At 38.9% G+C, this 21,972-nt stretch overlaps 1 protein-coding gene across 3 annotated transcripts in view; it reads right to left on the reverse strand.

The window, feature by feature from the left end:
• WDR7 (WD repeat domain 7) overlaps positions 1-21,972 on the reverse strand; it is a 277,096-nt gene that overhangs the window by 241,564 nt on the left and 13,560 nt on the right. For all 3 annotated transcript variants that reach the window (XM_072992896.2, XM_072992895.2, XM_072992897.2), the window contains exons 2-6: positions 5,769-5,940; positions 2,651-2,757; positions 2,368-2,446; positions 1,159-1,333; positions 42-118 (exon numbers count right to left, since the gene is read on the reverse strand). In XM_072992896.2, the coding sequence (XP_072848997.1) occupies positions 42-118; positions 1,159-1,333; positions 2,368-2,446; positions 2,651-2,757; positions 5,769-5,927 (597 nt within the window). In that variant the 5' untranslated portion in view covers positions 5,928-5,940. The remainder of the gene's footprint in view (positions 1-41; positions 119-1,158; positions 1,334-2,367; positions 2,447-2,650; positions 2,758-5,768; positions 5,941-21,972) is intronic.

Below are 21,972 nucleotides of genomic sequence, written 5' to 3' on the forward strand. Positions count from 1 at the left end.
AGAGTCTAATTACATAACAATATATATAGAGTATTCTTTACCTGCATATGACTCACTTCAGAAGTCACTATCCACACTTTCAGAATGCCAGTCACAGACACTGCTACTACAGTATCCTCTGTTGAAAATTAAGGTTGGAAAAAAACAGTATTTATAAAATAGAAAGAAAATAAGTGTTATTTCAGAAAGGCAGCAGCAAATTTATTAGACCCCAGTAAAGAGAGCTGGCAGACTTACAATGTAGAACACTATGGGCCAAATTTACAACCTAAGAAACTCAAGGTACATGTCAGTGATATGTAGCTCCGAACTACACCGGTCAATACATTCCTGACTCAAAATACTGGGAAAGATGCTTTAAATTGTCTTGTAAGCAATATGATTGCATTCTGAATGCACAAATGTCTACACGATTAAAACCTATTCATTAAAATTGGTTTAGATTGGTGAACACATTGGCTTAAATCTTGCTTGTTAAGGCATAATTTTTGAGGAAAATTCCTCAAGTTAAGAAATATCCACAGACATTATCTTGCACAATTCAGTATGCAAGAGTTAAAGTTTACAAAAAGTTCTCAACTTGAGGCAATTCACCTCCAAAAGCTACATCTTTTGAGTAACTTTAGCAAATTATTGGCTATTATTTAATTAGCTTTTCAAGTACAGTATGTTGGAGTGTGGCCTGTCTAGCCAAATAGCTAAAAAAAATCTAAAAGTCCTAGCTTCATGAAAAGTAGTCATTATTTTCCCTGCTGAGTAAACTAATATGAAATATATAACACAGAATCTGGAGGCCAGAGAGGAAGTTCATGGTGAAACCCACACTCTGCATGCACTGAATGAGACAAAATGGGGGCAGTACATGAAAACACAAAGGTCAGGACTACAAAGAAAGGAACTAAAGACACAATGTACTGAACAGAATCAAATGCCCATAACTGGAGAAAAGGGTACAAATCTTCACGAAGTTGATTTCCTATGTGTTCTCATTATAAATTACAGCACTCACTTAAATATCAACAAACTAGTTCCCAAGAACATTAAAATGTCATACTGGTTCCCAAGAGTAGCAAGGTATGAATTCCAAATATGTTCTCTTTAGAGTTGACCAGAATATTTCTTAAACAATAAAAGCCATAACTACTGCCATTAGCTAACCTTGTGTTCTGTGAGATCGAATAATGCTCATGGAACTGATCCAGTCAGGAGAAATCTTTGACACCAAGGAATAAAGAACTTCAAGGCTGGTAGCATCCACAACAAGTATTTCTGGATAATGGCCATGACACAACAGTCTCCCTTCTCGCTGAGTCCCAATTGTGAACTGATAGAACTAGATTAAGACAATACAGATTAAAGCTTTAATAAAGGTTTAGGACTTTTATTGCATGCACTGAGGGGCTTTTTGCTCCATAATGTAGCATTTATTTGTACATCACACTGCATTTTTATTATTATTACATTTTTAAACAACAATAGCTCTAAGTCATTAATTATGTATCATCAAGTCAGAACCAATTTACAGTGTCCCTAATGCGATTTTCAAGATAGGTGAGACGTATAAGAAACGGTTTTACCCGTTCCACATACCCACTGATTTCCATGACTGAGCAAGACGGTTCCTGACTTCTAGCCCACACTACATCACACAGGGTCTCTTGCAACAAATACCATGGTTTTAATCAGAAAATCTATAATTAACAGAATACCAGCTTTTCCAAAACGATCATTGAAGAAATTCTACTAAGCACATCACTATGCACATCACAAGTTCAATTTGTACTTCTGTATTTTCAGTTTTTATCTTTACATTATAGAGCAAGCTTGGTATAGTGGATAGAATGCAAGACCAGGACTGAGGAGACCTGGATTCAAATCCTTGCTGGTCCTATGGATGGGGGGGGGATGTAACTGCATATCTCACCTACTACATCTTTGTATAAAGCTACATAAAATTTAAGTCACAATTCATATTACACTCTAAATTAGAACCAAAATCAATAGAATTTCATTTGGCATTCCTTCAATATTATTGTTTTGCAATCATCCACTGAATCAAACAATTTACTAAATTAATATGTGACTACAAAATCCCTATGATCAACTTCCTGGCTTCACATTTATGCTAAAGCTGTCAACTTTACAATTGTTCAAACAATTATAGTTGTAACTGTAACTGTCAGGTTTCTGCCAGTTTTTCCAAACTCCTTTTAGCTTTCAGCTCTTTCACAAAACAGAACTGATCTCCAACACAAATATGAAAACTACTTGAGTGGTTATTGTAAACTTCAATTAATAAATCGTATTCTTTCCATTATTCATTCAGTTGCATATGTAGCCAGTTTAGTCTATATATAAAGCATTTACCTGGATGCCAGTATGAGTGCAGGCTAGTTTAGTAAATTCAATGCATCTTCCATCATTCACATCCCAGAGGCACATCTCCCTAAACAACAGAAAGCTCAGTTAACTAGTTATCTTTTTCCACTCATCTGAACACAGGACCTTCTGGCTTATTCCTTGACTCCCTCTTCTGGTAAGGGCAGCAGGAGAAGAAAACTGGTCAACGATCCTACACAAAACAGACCATCATAACACAATGAAAAACAGAGATGCAATTAGTTAGAATTAGGATGGGAACAGTGCTTACCCACTTTCAGATGCACTCACTATATACTGTTTCTCGCTTGAGGAACTGGCTTTGGACAAGCAAGTGACTGAAGCTGTATGACCAAATAACAGAGCTCTGGGATTTATCTAGAATCGGAGAAAGAAAGAGAAGCCGATATAAAATTAACGGAAAGTTCTCTGAATGGTTAGGAAAGCTGTGGGAAAAGGCAACAGTTAATTAACCCACATAACTTACTGCACTTTTAAAAACGGAAGAATGAAAGGGAGATGATTATGGTCTGTCATTGGATGTATATATTTTTAACCATGGTAAGAGAGAAACACGCATCAAATCAATTATTTCCTTTACTGTGAAAGATCAGGCAAGATTATCTTCATCTAGTGCCTCAATGATTCAGCTTGTACTCTTTGCCAAACCGCTGGATCCTAATCCGGCTTCCAGACAAATGGGAAAGAGGAAGAAAAGGGAACATGAAAGTCTGAGGCCCGGGTCAAACTACGTCAATGGTCTAGTATGTGGCCTGTTGTGCTGCTAACAGATACAAATTCATAAAGTTGGTTGAAAGGTAGTATTGAGTGCAGTTACTATTGCACAGCAGGGATCACGCACATAAAATGCTCACGCTACCACCTACACAACAACAGCTGAAATCTTGTTGCTTACCATAGTAAGTCAAGTAGGCCCCTTGAATTAGATGGGGATTTGGCAACTGACTGAATTGGCCTACTATTGTTGCAACTTGCTATATTAAACAACAAGATTTTAGCCAATGTAATGCAGCATAACTCAGTGGGGATTTTCATTTGGCTAGCATGCTTGATTTACTGTAGGCCTACATATCCATCACATGCTGCCAAAACATAATTTGGCATCACAGGTGAACTGAAACTACACAATGTTTTATCAAACCCCATAAAAAAATAAAATTTAAAGTCACAGCTGCTCCACCTTCCTGCGTTATTTTTGATCTGCGCACAATACCTCGGATGGCTATTTTAGGCATTTTATAGAAAAATGTTATTGCTCTAACTACTGCCACCAATGCTAATTCCTTTTTGTTTCAGAAATAGCAAGACTCAGCTTTTGTCTGATCTCGCTCTCTCTTTCTCTCTCATGCTTTTTAAAATATTTTATTTCCTTAAATCAAAATATGCAAGTGTCATATTTATGTACAGTACTTAAATAAAGTCATTTCATTATGGAACTTTGAGAGTGGGGAGCAAAAACAACAACAACAACCCCTCAATGAGGTACTTGGAATCTATGAAGCAAGGCTACAAATTCTAAACATGGATTAGACAGCTATCAACAATAGAAGTACTTTATTGTAGAACAACTTTAGCTATAGCCTATGATTTAACTGGTCAAGCATGTTAGTGAGTTTAAAAACATACATGTATATGCTATTTGATTTTGATGATCAATTTAACAGGAAACAAGCAAAATAATGGGTGGTAGGATTTAACTGAAATACTGTACATTTTCGCTTACATACGCTTATGTTTTACAAAGAAATATATATGACAAGGCTTTGGTAATACACATATTCAAGTTTAACTGACCAATTAAATGACTTCAGAAATCAATAATCAAAAACAGCCTTAACAATAAATCTAACATTTACATTTCTTTACCCTTTGTCAATTCAATCTCAAACTATGAAGATCTGTTTACCAATGGACCCTAAAGTTTCCAAAACTTGTTCAGGCTTAGATATTGCCCAAATGCCAATAGGTATGCCAAACAGGATATATGCTATTCTTTGGAGATCTTCAAAGTCTTTGACAGAATGCACAGGAGGAGGCATATCTATCTTGTTACGAGCAACTGATTTGGTCTCAATACCATCATGAGAATCTGAAACCATGCTTCTCTTCAAGACCAAACAAGTGAACCTTCTTAGAAGCTAAGGCTAAAAATATTCTATCCAGCTTTCAACGTATCTGGTGATTGCTCTGTTGCCTGCTATTTGTACTAGCAAATTAATATCATCCCATTGGCTTTTTCAAGTACTAGCCACACTCTATTATCTTACTGGTATACAAGACGTAATTTACCATGGAAGAAAGCTGGCTCCTTTCATCCAATCTGAATAACACATAGGACACTCTGCAGTTGAATTTGACAACTGAGCGTTGCATGCTACAAACTATCAGGTCAACTAAATCTATCCTATTGGTTAACAACTATCCAGCATAAACTCGCTGCCTTGTACTGCTTCTTGTTCCACAGTTAAAAATTTACAGCTATTTGTTTCCAAACAGATTATTACTTAAAACTGGCATCTGTGGCTCTAAACAAGATTGAGCAACTGAAATATGTCTTAAGAATCATCTGCCTGTTTACATCAGAAAAGAGAGTTGTAAAAAGATCTTTTTTTAAAGCAGTTATGATTTCACTGTGTAGATTTCTGTTTCTATTTCATTAATCATCATCATCATCCCATCCCTGAGGAAGTTCAATGGTGGTTTCTTATAAGCACACAAGAGACACACAACTGTCTTTGAAGGTAAAATTCACCTATATAAAGAGAAGAAAGAGCAACTCCTGGCTATAGGAGACCTGAATAGGTTATAAGAGATCTGATTGTATCTGTTTGTATTTTCAAGCCTATGCATTCTTCAAAGGTTTAATGTAAACACAACAACCTAACTATACCTCTTCCCACCAAAGCAGTTTTAGAAGGAGACTTGTTTAGGAGAAACAATGCATTCCCTAGGTTCAGTATCTGCATTGGTTATTCATGTTAAATTGAGCTAGCAAGTTGACCTCGAAAAGGTCAGGGGAAAAAGGGAAGTACACAGGGTTGCTTTCGGCAGAGTTTATTGATTTTCCACAGCTTAATGATTTCTTTTTTTAAAAAATCAACACTCTCTCCTACAAAAGCAAGCCTATGAATATCAATAACATATATTGATTGCTATGCATCGGCTCAAGCAACAAGGTTTTGCCTTCAGAGAAGCATATGTAGTGTAAGTATGTTTCAGCTGCTCATTACCAGTAAGATGCACAGTTCAGATTAGAACTGTCCAGATATTTGCTTCAATCGCATTGTCATAAATAAAGTTACCAAACCGTAAGTATAATTACATCTCATGTATCCTTTGGAAACATCAAGTACACAACACATACTTACTTCTAGATCTGAAGAGAGGTCCCAAAGACATGTTTGCCCATCATGACACCCTGTTACAATCATCGACACATCATCCATTAGTAGTATGGCTGACACACAGTGAGTGGGTGCTTTACGTCCCCAAAGCACAATCGGCAGGACCAAACTGTTGCCCGCCATTATGCTTTCACACCTGAAAATGCAAATACACTAATTAATATCATTTTAAATTCAGAGCTACAGAACTCATTTCATTTACAATATTACTATGGCACTCTGAACACCCAAAAGTGTTCTATGTATATACATTTAAGGAGAAATGTCTTTTTTACCAGTGTTATATCATGCTTGGCAAAAACACTTCCAAAGCTTTGTAGGCATTTTATTTACTCAGCAAAATACCAAATTATTTAAGGTTGTCAGGAAAGGGGCAGTGGGTTACAGGGAGATGTCTGGTTTAACTACAATGGCATGTGTGTTAGCTACATCATGCTTGGACTACTTTATTACTGTCCACATGGGACTGCCTTTGAAGAGTATTCAGAAATCCCAGCTCATCCCGAATGCTGCCTCCACACTGCTGACCAGGGTGAGCTCTAGGGAGTAGATAATCTATTTTTTACAATAGCTCCAATGGCTACCAAACCATCTCCAGGTCCAATTCATAGTGCCAATTATGGCCATAAGACCCTATACAATTTGCATCCAGGCTATCTGAATGATCACATCTCTCCATATGAGCCTCTCTTATGGAGATCTTTGGAGAAGACTCTTCTCTTGGACATGGCATCCTCAGAGACCCATGAAGAGAGAGGACAGGAGCAAGGGATTTCCCATTAGCTTTCTTCAGGCTGTGAAAATACCTTCCACAGGAAACCAGGTTGATCCTCTCCTTACTGGTGTCCTTCCACTAGCAGCTTTCAGTGATCGATGCTAACATTCTTATTCTTTTCCTACTTTAAAAAACTGATTTAAATTGTTTTAATGAACTTAATATTACTGAATGCATTTCAGTATTACAATTTACTGTGTTTTTTATTCCTGGGTCCCTGAATTGGAGAACAGGTGGGATATAAACGTAGCAAATAAATATATAGATTATAATGAATGGTGCTTCATCTATATTTTAGATACTCACCAGAATTCTACTGTGGATTTATGCTGGCAAAGAATAATTGCACAAATTGCTGCAGCGAACTACCACTAAATTAATGAGTTGCTATTTGCTTTCCTAGTTGTTAGTTACACAACTTAATGCGTAACTAGGATTGCATGTCATAACTACTTAATTAGCAGCAATTTGCTGCCATGATTTATGCAATTATACTTACACTGTCAGACATTCACAATAGGATTAAGGCCATAAATATGTATTTTGTTATTTAGCCTCCCTCCACGGGGAGTCCCAAAACCTAGGGGCGACGACAGAGGAAACCCTCTCCTATGACCTGTTATCAGAGAAGCTTCCTCAGAAATCCTAAAACTGTAGCACATTAGATTTTTTTTATAAGCAAGAACTTAAATACTGGCTCAGTTTGTTTGGCCCAATAAGGTAATGAAATGTACTTATAAATCTCATGTACATATACAGGAGCAGCTCGTTAGATTGTTTCTTCCCCAATATAATGACAACCAAACTACAAATCCAACATTGGATTTCTTCTCTGATTTGTAGGGAAACAAACAAACCAGAGATGAAACTACACCCACACAGACAGCATGTTATGCAAACCATGGAATAAAGATCCACAGTTTAACTGCTTCTGATGCAAACAGGAACAATCAAGCGGAATGAATCCACATTGGTCACAATGCTCCCATGGTAGTTAGGGCTCCCATGTATGACTGGCTTAGATTGTCACTGAAAAAAGTCACTACCTGGATAAAAACATCAATAATTTTTTTTTCTGCAACAGGTTTTGTTACATACTGTGTTATAAGCAAATGATGGAAATGAAGGGGTTGCAATATTCTTGCAATGCTAGTATTTGTTCTTGATTGCCATTTGTGGGGCAATCATTTTTCTTACGGTTATATCTGATTTTTTTTTCAATACACACAGAGCCTGTGCTTCAGGGCAAGAGAGAACAGCTGGCTATTATTTCATCTCTCAGTGCCCCATCACTTTAGTGGTAAACTGCTAATTTGGTGTGTTATGAAATACTTTTAAAAATAACAATATTTCTGCTCCCATTTTAAAAATAACACAGTAAAGTGATCTTTTCAAGGAACAAGCAGCACCTTCATCATTTTCAACTGTTCTAGCTAGCCATGCAGTAGTATATTTTACTCAATAATTGTGCAGAGTAATTCTAATAGCTTAACTAGCCTACCGGTATTGCTAAGGCCACAAAATTATGCACTATCTTACAACATTAGAACAGAAGAAAAGTCCTGCTGGATCAGGCCAAGGGCCCATCTAGTCCAGCTTCCTGTATCTCACAGTGGCCCCACCAGATGCTTCTGGGAGCACATGACTTACAAGTTTTGTAACTATCTTTTTCAAGCTAACTTAAGGTGCTCTCTAATTTACAATTTATTCCTAGCGCTCTGCCAGACATTGCAAGTAGGATAGCCTTCAAGGAAAGGGCACCTCTCGAAATTCAGGTCTTCCTTGTATCCATAGGTCCCTGCTCTGATCCTTCAAATTCATTCCTTTAGGAACTGTAAGCTGCTTGTTCACAGTATACCTTCTCAAGGTAGTATACAATTAAACTTAAGAGAAGCGATAAAAACAATAACCTCAACATCAAGTGTAATAACTAGATACTGTTGTACCTATACATAAATGGTCACAATTTTAATTTAATTATAGGCAAGGTGAATAGGTGAGTTTTCAGGGCCTGGCTGAAAATTTGTAATAACTGGGACAGGTTCCACTTTCAAAAGAGTTCCACAAAGGGTGACTTGGGCTACTCCTGAAAAGGCTCTATCCTCTATGCTCGCTATTCTAACTGTTTTAATTAACCTCCAGTGCTGATCTGACAGGTAGGCAGGTGGGTGTGAGCGAACTGGATCCTAGATTTTGCTAAAGTTTATCATCCTAAACACAAGTGCAAATTCATCCTCCAAAATCTTATCTGTCAATGATGTTTACTTACAATTATTCCTTCCTAAACAGTAACAGCTCACTATGTTTTTAATAGCAGTTTGCTAATCAGAACTTTGGACAAAATCTTGTTGCTTAGCATAGAAAATAACACTAGAGTATGCTTGCTGAATCAATAGGGAGACAATGTCAACACCTTCATAAATTTCACTGGGCCTACTCTAACTATGATTCACTATGCTAAAGTGATTAGGCATCCTTCAGACTCAAGAGACTATGGTAACGTGCTCTGAATAGAGATCTTGGAACAGTGTCTAGTGTGGCTGAGAAGGCCAATTCGAGAGTGACAATCCATTCCACACTGAAGACAAATATAATCTGTCCCCTGTCCTGCTCCCTGCTTTGGCTGGTTTTGGGACTGCCTCTTTGCCTTGGCCTGCTGAACAAGTGTCTTTTCAAAATGGGAGAGGCCATGATGCACCGCCTGCCTCCAGGCTGAACGCTCAGAGGTCAAGATTTCCCATTTGTTGAGGTCCATTCCTAAGGCCTTCATATCCTGCCTGCAGATATCCTTGTATCGCAGCTGTGGTCTCCCTCTGGGACACTTTCCCTGCACTAATTCACCATACAGGAGATCTTTTGGAATCCGGCCATCAACCATTCTCACAATATGCCAAGCCAACACAGACATTGTTGTTTCAGTAATGTATACATGCTAAAAATTCCAGCTTTTCCAGGACTACTCTAGCTGGAACTTTGTCCTGCCAGGTGATACCAAAAATGAGTCAGAGACAATGCATATGGAACGTGTTCAACTTCCTCTCCTGCCTGCACAAAGGGTCCAGGACTCACTGCAGTACAGGAGTGTACTCAGGACACAAGCTCTATAGACCTGGATCTTGGTATATGCCATCACCTTCTTATTAAGCCATACTCTCTTTGTGAGTCTAGAGAACATGGTAGCTGCTTTGCCAATACGTTTCTCCAGCTCGACATCTAGGGAGAGAGTGTCAGAGATCGTTGAGCCAAGGTACACAAAGTCATGAACAACCTCCAATTCATGTGGAGATGGTAATAGAGGGAGGTGAGTCCACGCCCTGGCCCATGACTTGTGTTTTCTTCAGGCTGATTGTTAATCCAAAGTCTTGAAAGGAAGGCCTTGCTAAAATTATTCATAAATTGTTAGACGTCTTCAGCAGATTGGGCAACAACAGATGCATCATCGGTGAAACGCAAGTCCCACATGCATTTCAGCTGGACCTTGGTCTTCATTCTCCATGACCAAAGACATGCTAAAATATGTCACAATAATAGTGGGCCCATTTGAATCTATGAAACTTGTGAAGGAACTGACTCATGAAATCCTCACTGATTGAATAGGCCTACTCTACTGAGATTTACAATACAAAACAACAGGATTTTGGCCAATTAGTATTTCAGCTCCTCAGGGTACTTGTGAGAGAAGTCTTGCAAAACACAAGCTAAAAAAGAGAAAATCAATAGCATGCTGAAGGACAAGGTTTTGCTGAAGTTTTGAATTAGTTTATGAAGTTATCTTGTACTTTAAAATTGGTACACTACAAACTCTTCATTAAATAAGATTATGCATTTCTTCCTTGTGAATAGCTTGCTTCACTCTGATTGTTTTTAAGGTAAACAAGTCTAGAGTCAGGTATGGCTTATTCAAAGCAGGTCAATTTATTTCAATTATCTGAATAGCTTCTGTTTACATCAGCCTTCTGTTATCTAAACTACACATCTCTCCCTCAGGATAAAACATGTTTAAAGTGATCATATACAAGGAACCACACAACCACCAAGATATACAAAACAAAACTGTACTTAATGATGTACACTTATGTGACAGCAAGACCCACTGAACCCTGTGTGGCTTATTTCTGATTCAATATAGGATTGTGCTTTAAGCAGAGAACAAACCCATGAAAATGACTAATAGTATTCTTCATGCAGAATAAAGCAGAAAATTAAATAGTACTTAATGGCAAACACCTATTAAATTGGAAACTATGAGTAACCAGACCTTAAACTAGATTAAATGTAGAATTCTATAGATAACATTCCAGACCTTTGGACCCCAATGGGCTATTTGTCTTAAAAAAGCCATTTCTCAAATTACAGTTGTAAAATATGGAATGTTATTCCAGTGGGGAAAGATTACAAGCCCACATAGAACCTAAAGTTTGCACAGTGCTGACTGCTGCACCATTATGCCTTGTTCATTCCATTCATAAATGTGTATGCTTGAAGGCATGATGTATGGAACACATGAGATCACACCTGCGGACTCTACTTCCTAAACTTTGCATATTTCAAGGGTATGAAAAGGCTGTAAAAACGTAACGCTCACAACAGCATTCTGAGACTTGTCCACTTCAAAGTTGATGACTGATGCAAAGTCACCTGATGTGGTTCGTGACCAACTAGGGCCTTTCACTTGAACCTCCCAGTTCCTAGATCAACGGTCTAACCATTGCATCATGATGGTTTTTGAATCATACATGCACATAAATTACTTACATTTTTCTTACAAGTCATAGAGCACAGCTATTTCATTGCATCCACTGTTTTGCCACAGACTTTACACAGACAGAGCAAACACATATCCTGAACAATGTCTTTACAGCTTATGCCAGTACTATGGGCTTGGAGACAATCCAGGTGGACTAACATAGGTCAGTTAAGCAAAACTACTATATTTTCACAACATGCATCTTATACACCTGTCCAGGTGTAGGCTTGACTCACAAAGGACATCGTGACAACTCCAAATAGAATAGATTTCTTCTTAAACAAAGGTCTTTTTGACTTTGTAAAATATTATTTATTTATTTATTATATTCATACCCGCAGTGCTATCCCATTACAAAGTAGAACTTAAGACATGTTAAAGTCTTCATACAACAATAAAAATGTTTTAGCAGTACTGGGTAGTAAATTGAGATTTCACTAGCTAACAGAATGTATCACACGAAACTATAGAGTTCCTGACAGTTGAACATCATGTGACCTCTGTGAAATCATAGTATTCAGAAACAAGTCATTAACCTTTAGAAGAAATTATGCCCAATATCAACATGAATGAATGATTGAACTTTATTACGGTCACTGAGCAGCAGATATATCCAGATGTGACTATAACACAAAAATTCAATGAAAAATAACATAAGATAGTAATATAATATCACATGTACACAATCTGTTACAATGCTACTAAATTAGATGGAGCCTCCTTAGATTCACTGGACTGAGGAGTTCAGTAAATAAATTCAGTAAACTCTGTACCACCTCCAGTCTCATCATCATCCATGTGCCATCAAGTTGATTCTGAGTTATAGCAACTCTTCTCAGCGTTTTCTAAGAATCATGTACTCAGAAGTTGTTTATTAATGCCTTCTTCTGGGGGTGCTCTGGTACTGATTCTCTCCCCGAAGGCAAATTGGGGAATCAAATTCCCAACCCAGGTATTCTGCTCATAGAGCTATCTAGGCATATCCCTAAAAATGCAATGGAAAAACAATCACTTGAGTGTTTTCCTCACTCCAGCTGGCTCCCTACCAAGTGCCTATTCTCACACAGGTTGCAGGAACAGTCACACAACTAGTGGCATAATGGGAATCCCACTGGAGCAATGAAAAAGTGCTTATTTTATTGCCCATCTGCTCCATACTTATCCAGTAAGATACTAGACAACACATTATTATATACTACAAAAATACTACAAAAATACAACAAATGTTACAGTCAGCAAAGGACAGAAAGGACCTCCTCACCTCCGCAGGAGTATTCTGGATACCTTACAGTTGTGTGTGTGTGTTCAGTCGTTTAGTCGTGTCTGACTCTTCGTGACCCCATGGACCAGAGCACGCCAGGCCCTCCTATCTTCCACCGCCTCCCGGAGTTGTGTCAAATTCATGTTGGTTGCTTTGATGACACTGTCCAACCATCTCATCCTCGGTCGTCCCCTTCTCCTCTTGCCTTCACACTTTCCCAACATCAAAGTCTTTTCCAAGGAGTCTTCTCTTCTCATGAGATGGCCAAAGTACTGGAGCCTCAGCTTCAGGATCTGTCCTTCCAATGAGCACTCGGGGTTGATTTCCTTTAGAATTGATAGGTTTGTTCTCTTTGCAGTCCAGGGAACTCTCAAGAGTACTCCTCCAGCACCACAATTCAAAGGCATCAATTCTTCGGCGGTCAGCTTTCTTTATGGTCCAGCTCTCAGTTCCATACAACACTACAGGAAAAACCATAGCTTTGACTATTCGGACTTTTGTTGGCAAGGTGATGTCTCTGCTTTTTAAGATGCTGTCAAGGTTTGTCATTGCTTTCCTCCCAAGAAGCAGGCGTCTGTTAATTTCAGAGCTGCTGTCTCCATCTGCAGTGATCATGGAGCCCAAGAAAGTAAAATTTGTCACTGCCTCCATATCTTCCCCTTCTATTTCCCAGGAGGTGATGGGACCAGTGGCCATGATCTTAGTTTTTTTTATGTTGAGTTTCAGACCGTTTTTTGCACTCTCGTCTTTCACCCTCATTACAAGGTTCTTTAGTTCCTCCTCACTTTCCGCCATCAGAGTGGTATCATCTGCATATCGGAGGTTGTTGATATTTCTTCCTGCAATCTTAATTCCAGCTTGGGATTCCTCCAGTCCAGCCTTCCGCATGATGTATTCTGCGTATAAGTTAAATAAGCAGGGTGACAATATACAGCCTTGTCGTACTCCTTTCCCAATTTTGAACCAATCCGTTGTTCCATATCCAGTTCTAACTGTTGCTTCCTGTCCCACATACAGGTTTCTCAGGAGATGGATAAGGTGGTCAGGCACGCCCATTTCTTTTAGGACTTGCCATAGGTTGCTGTGGTCCACACAGTCAAAGGCTTTTGCATAGTCAATGAAGCAGAAGTAGATGTTTTTCTGGAACTCTCTGGCTTTCTCCATAATCCAGCGCATGTTGGCAATTTGGTCTCGGGTTCCTCTGCCCCTTCGGAATCCCGCTTGTACTTCTGGGAGTTCTCGGTCCACATACTGCTGAAGCCTACCTTGTAGGATTTTGAGCATAACCTTGCTGGCGTGTGAGATGAGTGCAATTGTCTGGTAGTTGGAGCATTCTTTGGCACTGCCCTTCTTTGGGATTGGGATGTAGACTGATCTTTTCCAGTCCTCTGGCCACTGTTGAGTTTTCCAAACTTGTTGGCATATTGAATGTAGCACCTTAACAGCATCATCCTTTAGGATTTTAAATAGTTTGACTGGAAAGCCATCACCTCCACTGGCCTTGTTGTTAGCCAGGCTTTCTAAGGCCCACTTGACCTCACTCTCCAGGATGTCTGGCTCTAGGTCAGCAACTATATTGTCTGGGTTGTCCGGGATATCCAAAACTTTCTGATATAATTCCTCTGTGTATTCTTGCCACCTCTTCTTGATGTCTTCTGCTTCTGTGAGGTCCCATTTTTGTCTTTTATCATGTCCATCTTTGCACAAAATTTTCCTCTAATATCTCCAATTTTCCTGAACAGATCTCTGGTTTTTCCTTTTCTGTTATTTTCCTCTATTTCTTTGCATTGTTCATTTAAGAAGGCCCTCTTGTCTCTCCTTGCTATTCTTTGGAAGTCTGCATTCAATTTTCTGTAACTTTCCCTATCTCCCCTGCATTTTGTTTCCCTTCTCTTTTCTGCTATTTGTAAGGCCTCGTTGGACAACCACTTTGCTTTCTTGCATTTCCTTTTCTTTGAGATGGTTTTTGTTGCTTCCTCCTGGACAATGTTACGAGCCTCTATCCAAAGTTCTTCAGGCACTCTGTCCACCAAATCTAGTTCCTTAAATCTGTTCTTCACTTCTACTGTGTATTCGTAAGGGATTTGGTTTAGATTATACCTGAGTGGCCCAGTGGTTTTTCCTACTCTCTTCAGTTTAAGCTTGAATTTTGCTATGAGAAGCTGATGATCAGAGCCACAATCAGCTCCAGGTCTTGTTTTTGCTGACTGTATAGAGCTTCTCCATCTTTGGCTGCAGAGAATATAGTCAATCTGATTTCGATGTTGCCCATCTGGTGATTTCCATGTGTAGAGTCGCCTCTTGTGTTGTTGGAAAAGGGTGTTTGCGATGACCAGCTTGTTCTCTTGACAAAACTCTATTAGCCTTTGCCCTGCTTCATTTTGAACTCCAAAGCCAAACTTCCCTGTTGTTCCTTTTATCTCTTGACTCCCTACCTTAGCATTCCAGTCCCCCAGAATGAGAACATCCTTCTTCGGTGTCAGTTCTAGAAGGTGTTGTAAATCTTCATAAAATTGTTCAGTTTCAGTCTCCTCAACAATGGAGGTTGGTGCATAAACTTGGATTATTGTGATGTTGAAAAGTCTGCCTTGGATACGTATTGACATCATTCTATCATTTTTGAGATTATATCCCATTACGGCTTTTCCCACTCTTTTGTTGACTATGAGGGCTACTCCATTCCTTCTACGGGATTCTTGCCCACAATAGTAGACATGATAATCATCTGAGTTGAAATCACCCATTCCCATCCATTTTAGTTCACTGATGCCCAGAATGTCGATGTTTATTCTTGCCATCTCCTGTTTGACCACCTCCAGCTTCCCAAGGTTCATAGATCTTACATTCCAGGTTCCTATGCAGTATTTTTCTTTCCAGCATCGGACTTTCCTTTCACTTCCAGGCATGTCCACAGCTGAGCGTCCTTTCGGCTTTGGCCCATCCACTTCATCAGCTCTGGAGCTACTTGTACTTGTCCTCTGCTCTTCCTCAGTAGCATGTTGGACGCCTTTTGACCTGAGGGTCCCATCTTCCAGCGTCATATCTTTTAGCCTTTTGTTTCTGATCATGGGGCATTCTTGGCAAAGATCCCAGTTGTGGCCAGGTATATATTGGAACCACAAAACGAAGCATCCACACCAGAATCAAAGAACATGAGAGACACTGCAGACTAAAACAACCAGAAAAATCTGCAGTAGCTGAACATGCCCTGAAACAAACTGGACATGAAATTCTATTTCAAAATACTGAAATACTGGACAACACCAGCAATCATTACGTCAGACTGCACAGGGAAGCCATTGAAATCCACAAGCACAAGCACAGTTTCAACAAATAAGAGGAAAATATGAAGCTCAACAAAACTTGGCTCCCAGCTATCCAACATACTACGTGCAAAAGGTCAACAAACTCTACCCACCCACAAGGACAGGGGATCACTACACACAAAAGACCAGCTAATGACACCCATCAACCACAGGAACAGATAATCTCTTCCCCTTAGCACAACAAAACACCCACAACAATACACACTAATCACCCATCTACAGAAAAATACATAAGCCTATCTCACAGCCATAAATACTGCACTCCCAAGCCAACTACAGTACACCAGAGCACAAGTTGCTGTCCTCTGAAGATGCCGGCCATAGAGACTGGCGAAACGTCAGGAAGAACAACCTTCAGAACACGGCCAAAGAGCCCGAAAAACCCAGAACAAACACATTATTATATCGCCTAAACCCTACATTTTCCTTTCCTTATGTTAAATGTGATATTCCATTTGCCTCAGTATCTATCCTTATAAAATTTGGATTAAAAATAGACAACTTTTAAGCATGAGCTGTTGCTATTTTTCAACAATATCTATCCTTATAAGGATAGATATTGTTGAAAAATAGCAACAGCTCATGCTTAAAAATTCATTAGACTAAAGACTGATTCAGCTTCTGTGGAACTTGCTTCGTATCTAAAATCAAACTTCAAAGATTAGTTTTCACCATTTTTGTAATAGTTTATTTAGTCTGAATAGTTTCTAACATCTCTAAAAATGGTCAACTACAGTATCATATAAACTGAAATAATGGAACTGAAGGATAGCAAGTCACTACTAGGAACCATGCTCTGCTTTGAATGAATTCTAGACACAATTGGAACCACATTAGTAAAAGCCATATACTTCGTCACAGCTGAAAGTAAACATTAAACCTATACAGTATGAACATCACAATCTTTGGCACAAACCGAAGCAGGTGTACTATTTTTCTTTATTCAAATCTGCCTATTTTAAAGTATTATATTATTGAGTTCGGCACAAGAAATTGTATGATTGAGTGTTATGTATTTCTCAGCATTATACTGTATCATGTAATTAAGTAAAACCCAATGTAACGTTTTTTAAACTTAAGCACTAGCCCTCCTCTGGAGCAGACTATATTTCAAATTTTGTATCACCAAACTTCTAGTGCCAGAAATCCAACCCTGCATTAGTATGTGAATAAAGTACAGTACACAGCTGAACAAATGCTCAATAAGTTGCCTCCTACTAAGAAAAGTATACATATGCAATCAACATATTATTTTAACAAAGACACAAGGTGAGTAATTTCTACACACCACTAGGCTTAAGAAATCTGTTCCAAAATTTCCACATTTCAGTTTATCATCAAAAATTATCCTTGCTATCTGCAACCTAACACACCTTATCAAAGTGTCCATGCAGAGTCAAAATATACAGAACTGAACATACATTTAACACAATTGTATACAATTCTTCCTCACTAGAAATTTTTTAAACATCTACCAAATATGAGCAAGAAGGATAGTAAGATTCACATATGTTGCTACTGAGCTTTCACAAAGACAGTATTAACTTTTGTCAAAGAGAAAATATTGTTTCTGTAGCTACCTGCTTCCTTCCGTTTTTTTTGTACGGGACTTCCATGCTTTTAATATAATCTTCATTTTCAGAAAGGACAATCTCATTTTGACAGAGGATAAACTGGTTAAACAGACTGAGCTCCTCTATCATTACATTTGGAATACCAAATATATCTCTGTGCAAAAATCAATATTTTTACATCAGTGATGGAAAACTACTATCGTAGACATATTTATCTGTTAGCTAACAGTCTAATAACTAAAGAGACAGAAATAATTACACTCTGGAATGCGTCCTTCCTATAGGATGGATGTTGGCAACTTTTTTCTCCCTCGAAAACCTGAAAATGCACCATTAAGCTTTAATGAGCAAAGAACTACAGTATTTTATCAGGATCATCAGAGGAATCCGGAAGTGAACAAAACCATATTCTATGTTGCCAACCAAATCCAACCGAAAGTCAAAGAATCACAGAACTTGACAACGGGGAGGGACCCCAGGGGTCTTGAAATCCAGGCCTCTGACAGCAGGAAATCCACAGCTAAAGCATCCAAAATCCTCCAAGGCTGTACATTCCACTGTCAAACAGCTTTTACTCTCAGGTAAAATCTGCTTAAAGCAGATCTATAACCAGTTCTAGAGATGAGCATGAACTGTCGGTTCGGCGGGGTTTGTTTACCAGCTATACAGCTGATCCACAGTTTGGTGCCCTGGCTTCTCTGCCCCTCCGCCTTCAGGCACTGCCCTCTGAATGGGCACCCACTGGAGGAAGCAGAGAGCCAAACACCAGATCAGCTATGTAGCCAGTAAACAAACCGCCTCAAAATGGCCAACTGGCAGTTCGATCCAGCTCATTTTTTTTCAAGCTGCCTTTCAGAGATTTAAATATTTCAGGTGATGCCATATAATTTATAGATTTTTTTCTACAAGACACTTTTGGCACTCGCCGGTATGAAAGGAGAACAACTGAAAAATTAGTAATAAATGCTCAGCGCACTCTACAGTACAGTGAACCCTCGACTTACAGACGGCTCGACTTACAGACTTTTCGAGTTACAGACTTCTCTGGCTGCAAAATTTAGATTCGACTTGCAGCCAGAGAATCGACTTACAGACCAGGAAAAAACCAAAATGGAATAAAAATAGAATAAAAACCACTGGTTATGGGATTAATTGGTTTTCAGTGCATTGTAGGTCAATGGAGATTCGACTTACAGACTTTTCGACTTGCAGCCACCATTCCAATACGGATTAATTCCTTAAGTAGAGGGTCCACTGTACTGTACTTCTACATACAATGGCTCATACACAATGGCTCCCTCTACCCTGTGTGGCTGTGCAGCACAGTATTGCAGCAGTTACTGTTACCACACATTTGGTTCTGGTTGCAGCTGGAACTTTGTGCACACGGAGCTGGGTTTCTGCTTGGTGCTGCTGCAAAAGTAGAGGGAACATTGTCATACATAAAGAAGTATTAAACAGGTCATAGTTATGGTCAGACAAAGCAAGATGAACAATTCTTATGGACTTCTTATTGTTTACCTCAAGTAGAATCTTTAAAGTTATACTGTATTCCCTTTTGCAGTGTGGTTTTGAGCTGGGGGGGTTATGTTTCTGTGCTGTGATGGGTCTTGAGGGGTTTGGTTGGTTGGTTTCCCCCCCCCATTTCCAATGGGTCTTGGGGTTTTTTTGTTGCTTTTTGGGGGGTTCCCCATTTCCGATGGGTCTTGGGGGTTTGTTTGTTTGTTTGTTTGTTGGGCTTTTTCCCTGCATTTCAGATGGGTCTTGGGGCGTTGGTTGCTTTTGGTTTTTTTTCCGCATTTCTGATAGGTCCTGCATGCTTCCCTTGCTTTTTCCTTTGCTTTCTTTGCATTTCCAAACTGCCCCCTTTGTTCTCTGTGCATTTCTAATCTGCTCCGTTTGTTTTCTGTGCATTACCAATGGGTCTTGCACGCCTGATTGCTTTTCTCCCCCCGCCCCTTCGGCCGGAAGGAATTAATCGTGTTTCCAATGAGTCTTGTGATTATTATCTATTTTTTTGTGTGCTTTTTTTCTTCATCCGGAACAGATTAATTGCATTTCAATGCATTCCTATGGGAAATGGTGCTTCAACTTACAACCATTTCGAGTTACGTCCATCTTCTGGAACGGTGTCTTTTACAGCACCACTGTAAAAGACACATTATTATAGGGCAGTTTGCATGTTTAAGGACAGAATGCATACAACATTACTTTAAGCATAATGAGACTTCATATTACAACATGGAATTCCTTCAGCAGAGGCTAAACCACTCAATGTCTGTTCTAATATTTGAGAGACTATTGAAAAAATAACTCCATAATTAATAATCAAAATAATGGCCAAGGGAATACTACACATGTAGAGGCTTAACCAGACCCCAGTGATTCCCAATTACTGAATAAGGAGGATTATGGAAGGTTAAGCATGGCAGAGAAAAGTGGTTACGTAGCTAAATATTTATGAGTGTGAGAGTCAAAAATATATCAAAATTAAACGGGAAGAACCACTGAGTTTACAGCATAGGCACAGCATTCTTTAAAGTGTGTTTAAGATTCAAAAGTGGAAGTCTTGGAGGGGTGGGACAATATGTAAAACAGTAACAGGAACAACAGTCGCTCTGACTTTTGGGAATCCTCCCATGGTCTTCCTGATACAGTCAGAAGCAGTTTACCAGTCTCTCCTCTTGGCAACAGTCTAGGACTGTGCCCATTTCCCATGACTGCACAGGTGACACAGAATATAACCTCATTACTCATATATGCACTCAAACACACAGTGATCTCAGCTGCCCCTCACCCAGAGGCACTGTGAATATTTGAATTTCAAGCCTCTAGACCTATAGCCAAGCACTCCAATACAATGAGGCTACACTAGCTGACAGGACTATATGGCAGGGGGACAATTATTGGTCCTCAAGATTTTCAGTCACCATAGAATTTCAGTGATACCAATGGAATGCATGTCAGACAGCAGTCCTACAGCAAAATCTTAAGACTTATGTGACAACCAAATCAAAGGCTTAAGACATGAATATCCACCATACTGCACCTCATGAACCTGTCCAGGGTATTTTAGAATTGGGAAATTATGTGTCTGTACATCAACCTGAACTGGTTTCATCCATCAGATCATAATGTGAATTTCGTTGTATGGTATACTGTGTATATACTTACAATGACAATAAATTATATTATTATTATTATAAGCATATACGAATGTTAAAAGTTTTAAAATAAGAGGGACCACTACTCAGCACGAGTCAAACCTGTTGCATAAGACCCACAGAGTGCAACATTACAGTTGCACAGGCATATGACATACTATACGTCACCCAAAGTAAGCATAAGCTTGGAAACAAGCATAAATCAATTAGTGTCCATGAACAAAAAGACTTACGTTTCCATGCATATACTTTTTCACTCAAGAAAAAATGTCCATACCATTCTTTATTGTTTATGTTTAGTATGACTTAACATTTACATTGGTATATGCTTCTACTTCACTGATGACTGAACAAACACAAAAATCACATCAACCAATAGTGGCTTGCATTATTCCACAAGTATGCACACATACAAACACACAGTGAACTATGTTCATGAATATGATGGATGTCAAAATTACTCGCATTTTGACAAAGCACTCATAATGAAGGTAAACCACTATTTTGAGTCTGCCCAATTTAAGGCATTTTAGGAAATTAACTAGGCAGTTTCAGTCCTAGTTACCATGGAGACGAATCCACAGCATGATCATAATCAAGCTATCATTATCTGCAGGAAGGGGCTAAAGAATGAATTGACCCGGAAAATTAGCTAAGCCAGTGGTTGCAATCTCTCAAAATGGTTATGGTGAACAGTTCTGAGAATATGCCGCCTAGAGTGGTCGCAATGACCAGATAGGCGGGGTATAAATAAATAAATAAATAAATAAATAAATAAATAAATAAATGAATGAATGAATGAATGAATGAATGAACGAACACCTTAATTCACTTGTGCATTCTTATGCTTTTTAATATACCTGAAACATCTTAAGACTTCTATTACATGTTTTTCTTTTTTTTAAAAAAGCTCTAATGAAACCATTATTAAAACATCTATTACTTTTCATACATACAGTTATTATTTCAAATTTACACATCAAAGACCTTTACTAGCCTGACAGGGATTCACCAGATGTCTGGAAGAGGACACTGCAGGTGAAAGAACCTTTGCAAAGGTTTGCCTGGGCAAAACATACACCAACATAATGATGGGCTACCACTTCAGGGACTTACCACCACTGGCTGAGAAATGGGTATATGCAGATTTCCTTTAAGGAGTCTGTGTGGTGTGAGGTCCTAACCACAGAAACCTCTGAGCCCCTGTGATTTTAGAGCAGCAGTGGTCAACTTCAGCCAACTTTGCTCCACCAGAAGCAATCCCTTCCCCCCCCCTTTTTTTTGAGTTTAATTCTTGGAAGCTTCTATCAAATATGAACCT

Source organism: Pogona vitticeps, chromosome 2 (genome assembly GCF_051106095.1).
Source record: "Pogona vitticeps strain Pit_001003342236 chromosome 2, PviZW2.1, whole genome shotgun sequence".
Lineage (NCBI taxonomy): Eukaryota > Metazoa > Chordata > Lepidosauria > Squamata > Agamidae > Pogona > Pogona vitticeps.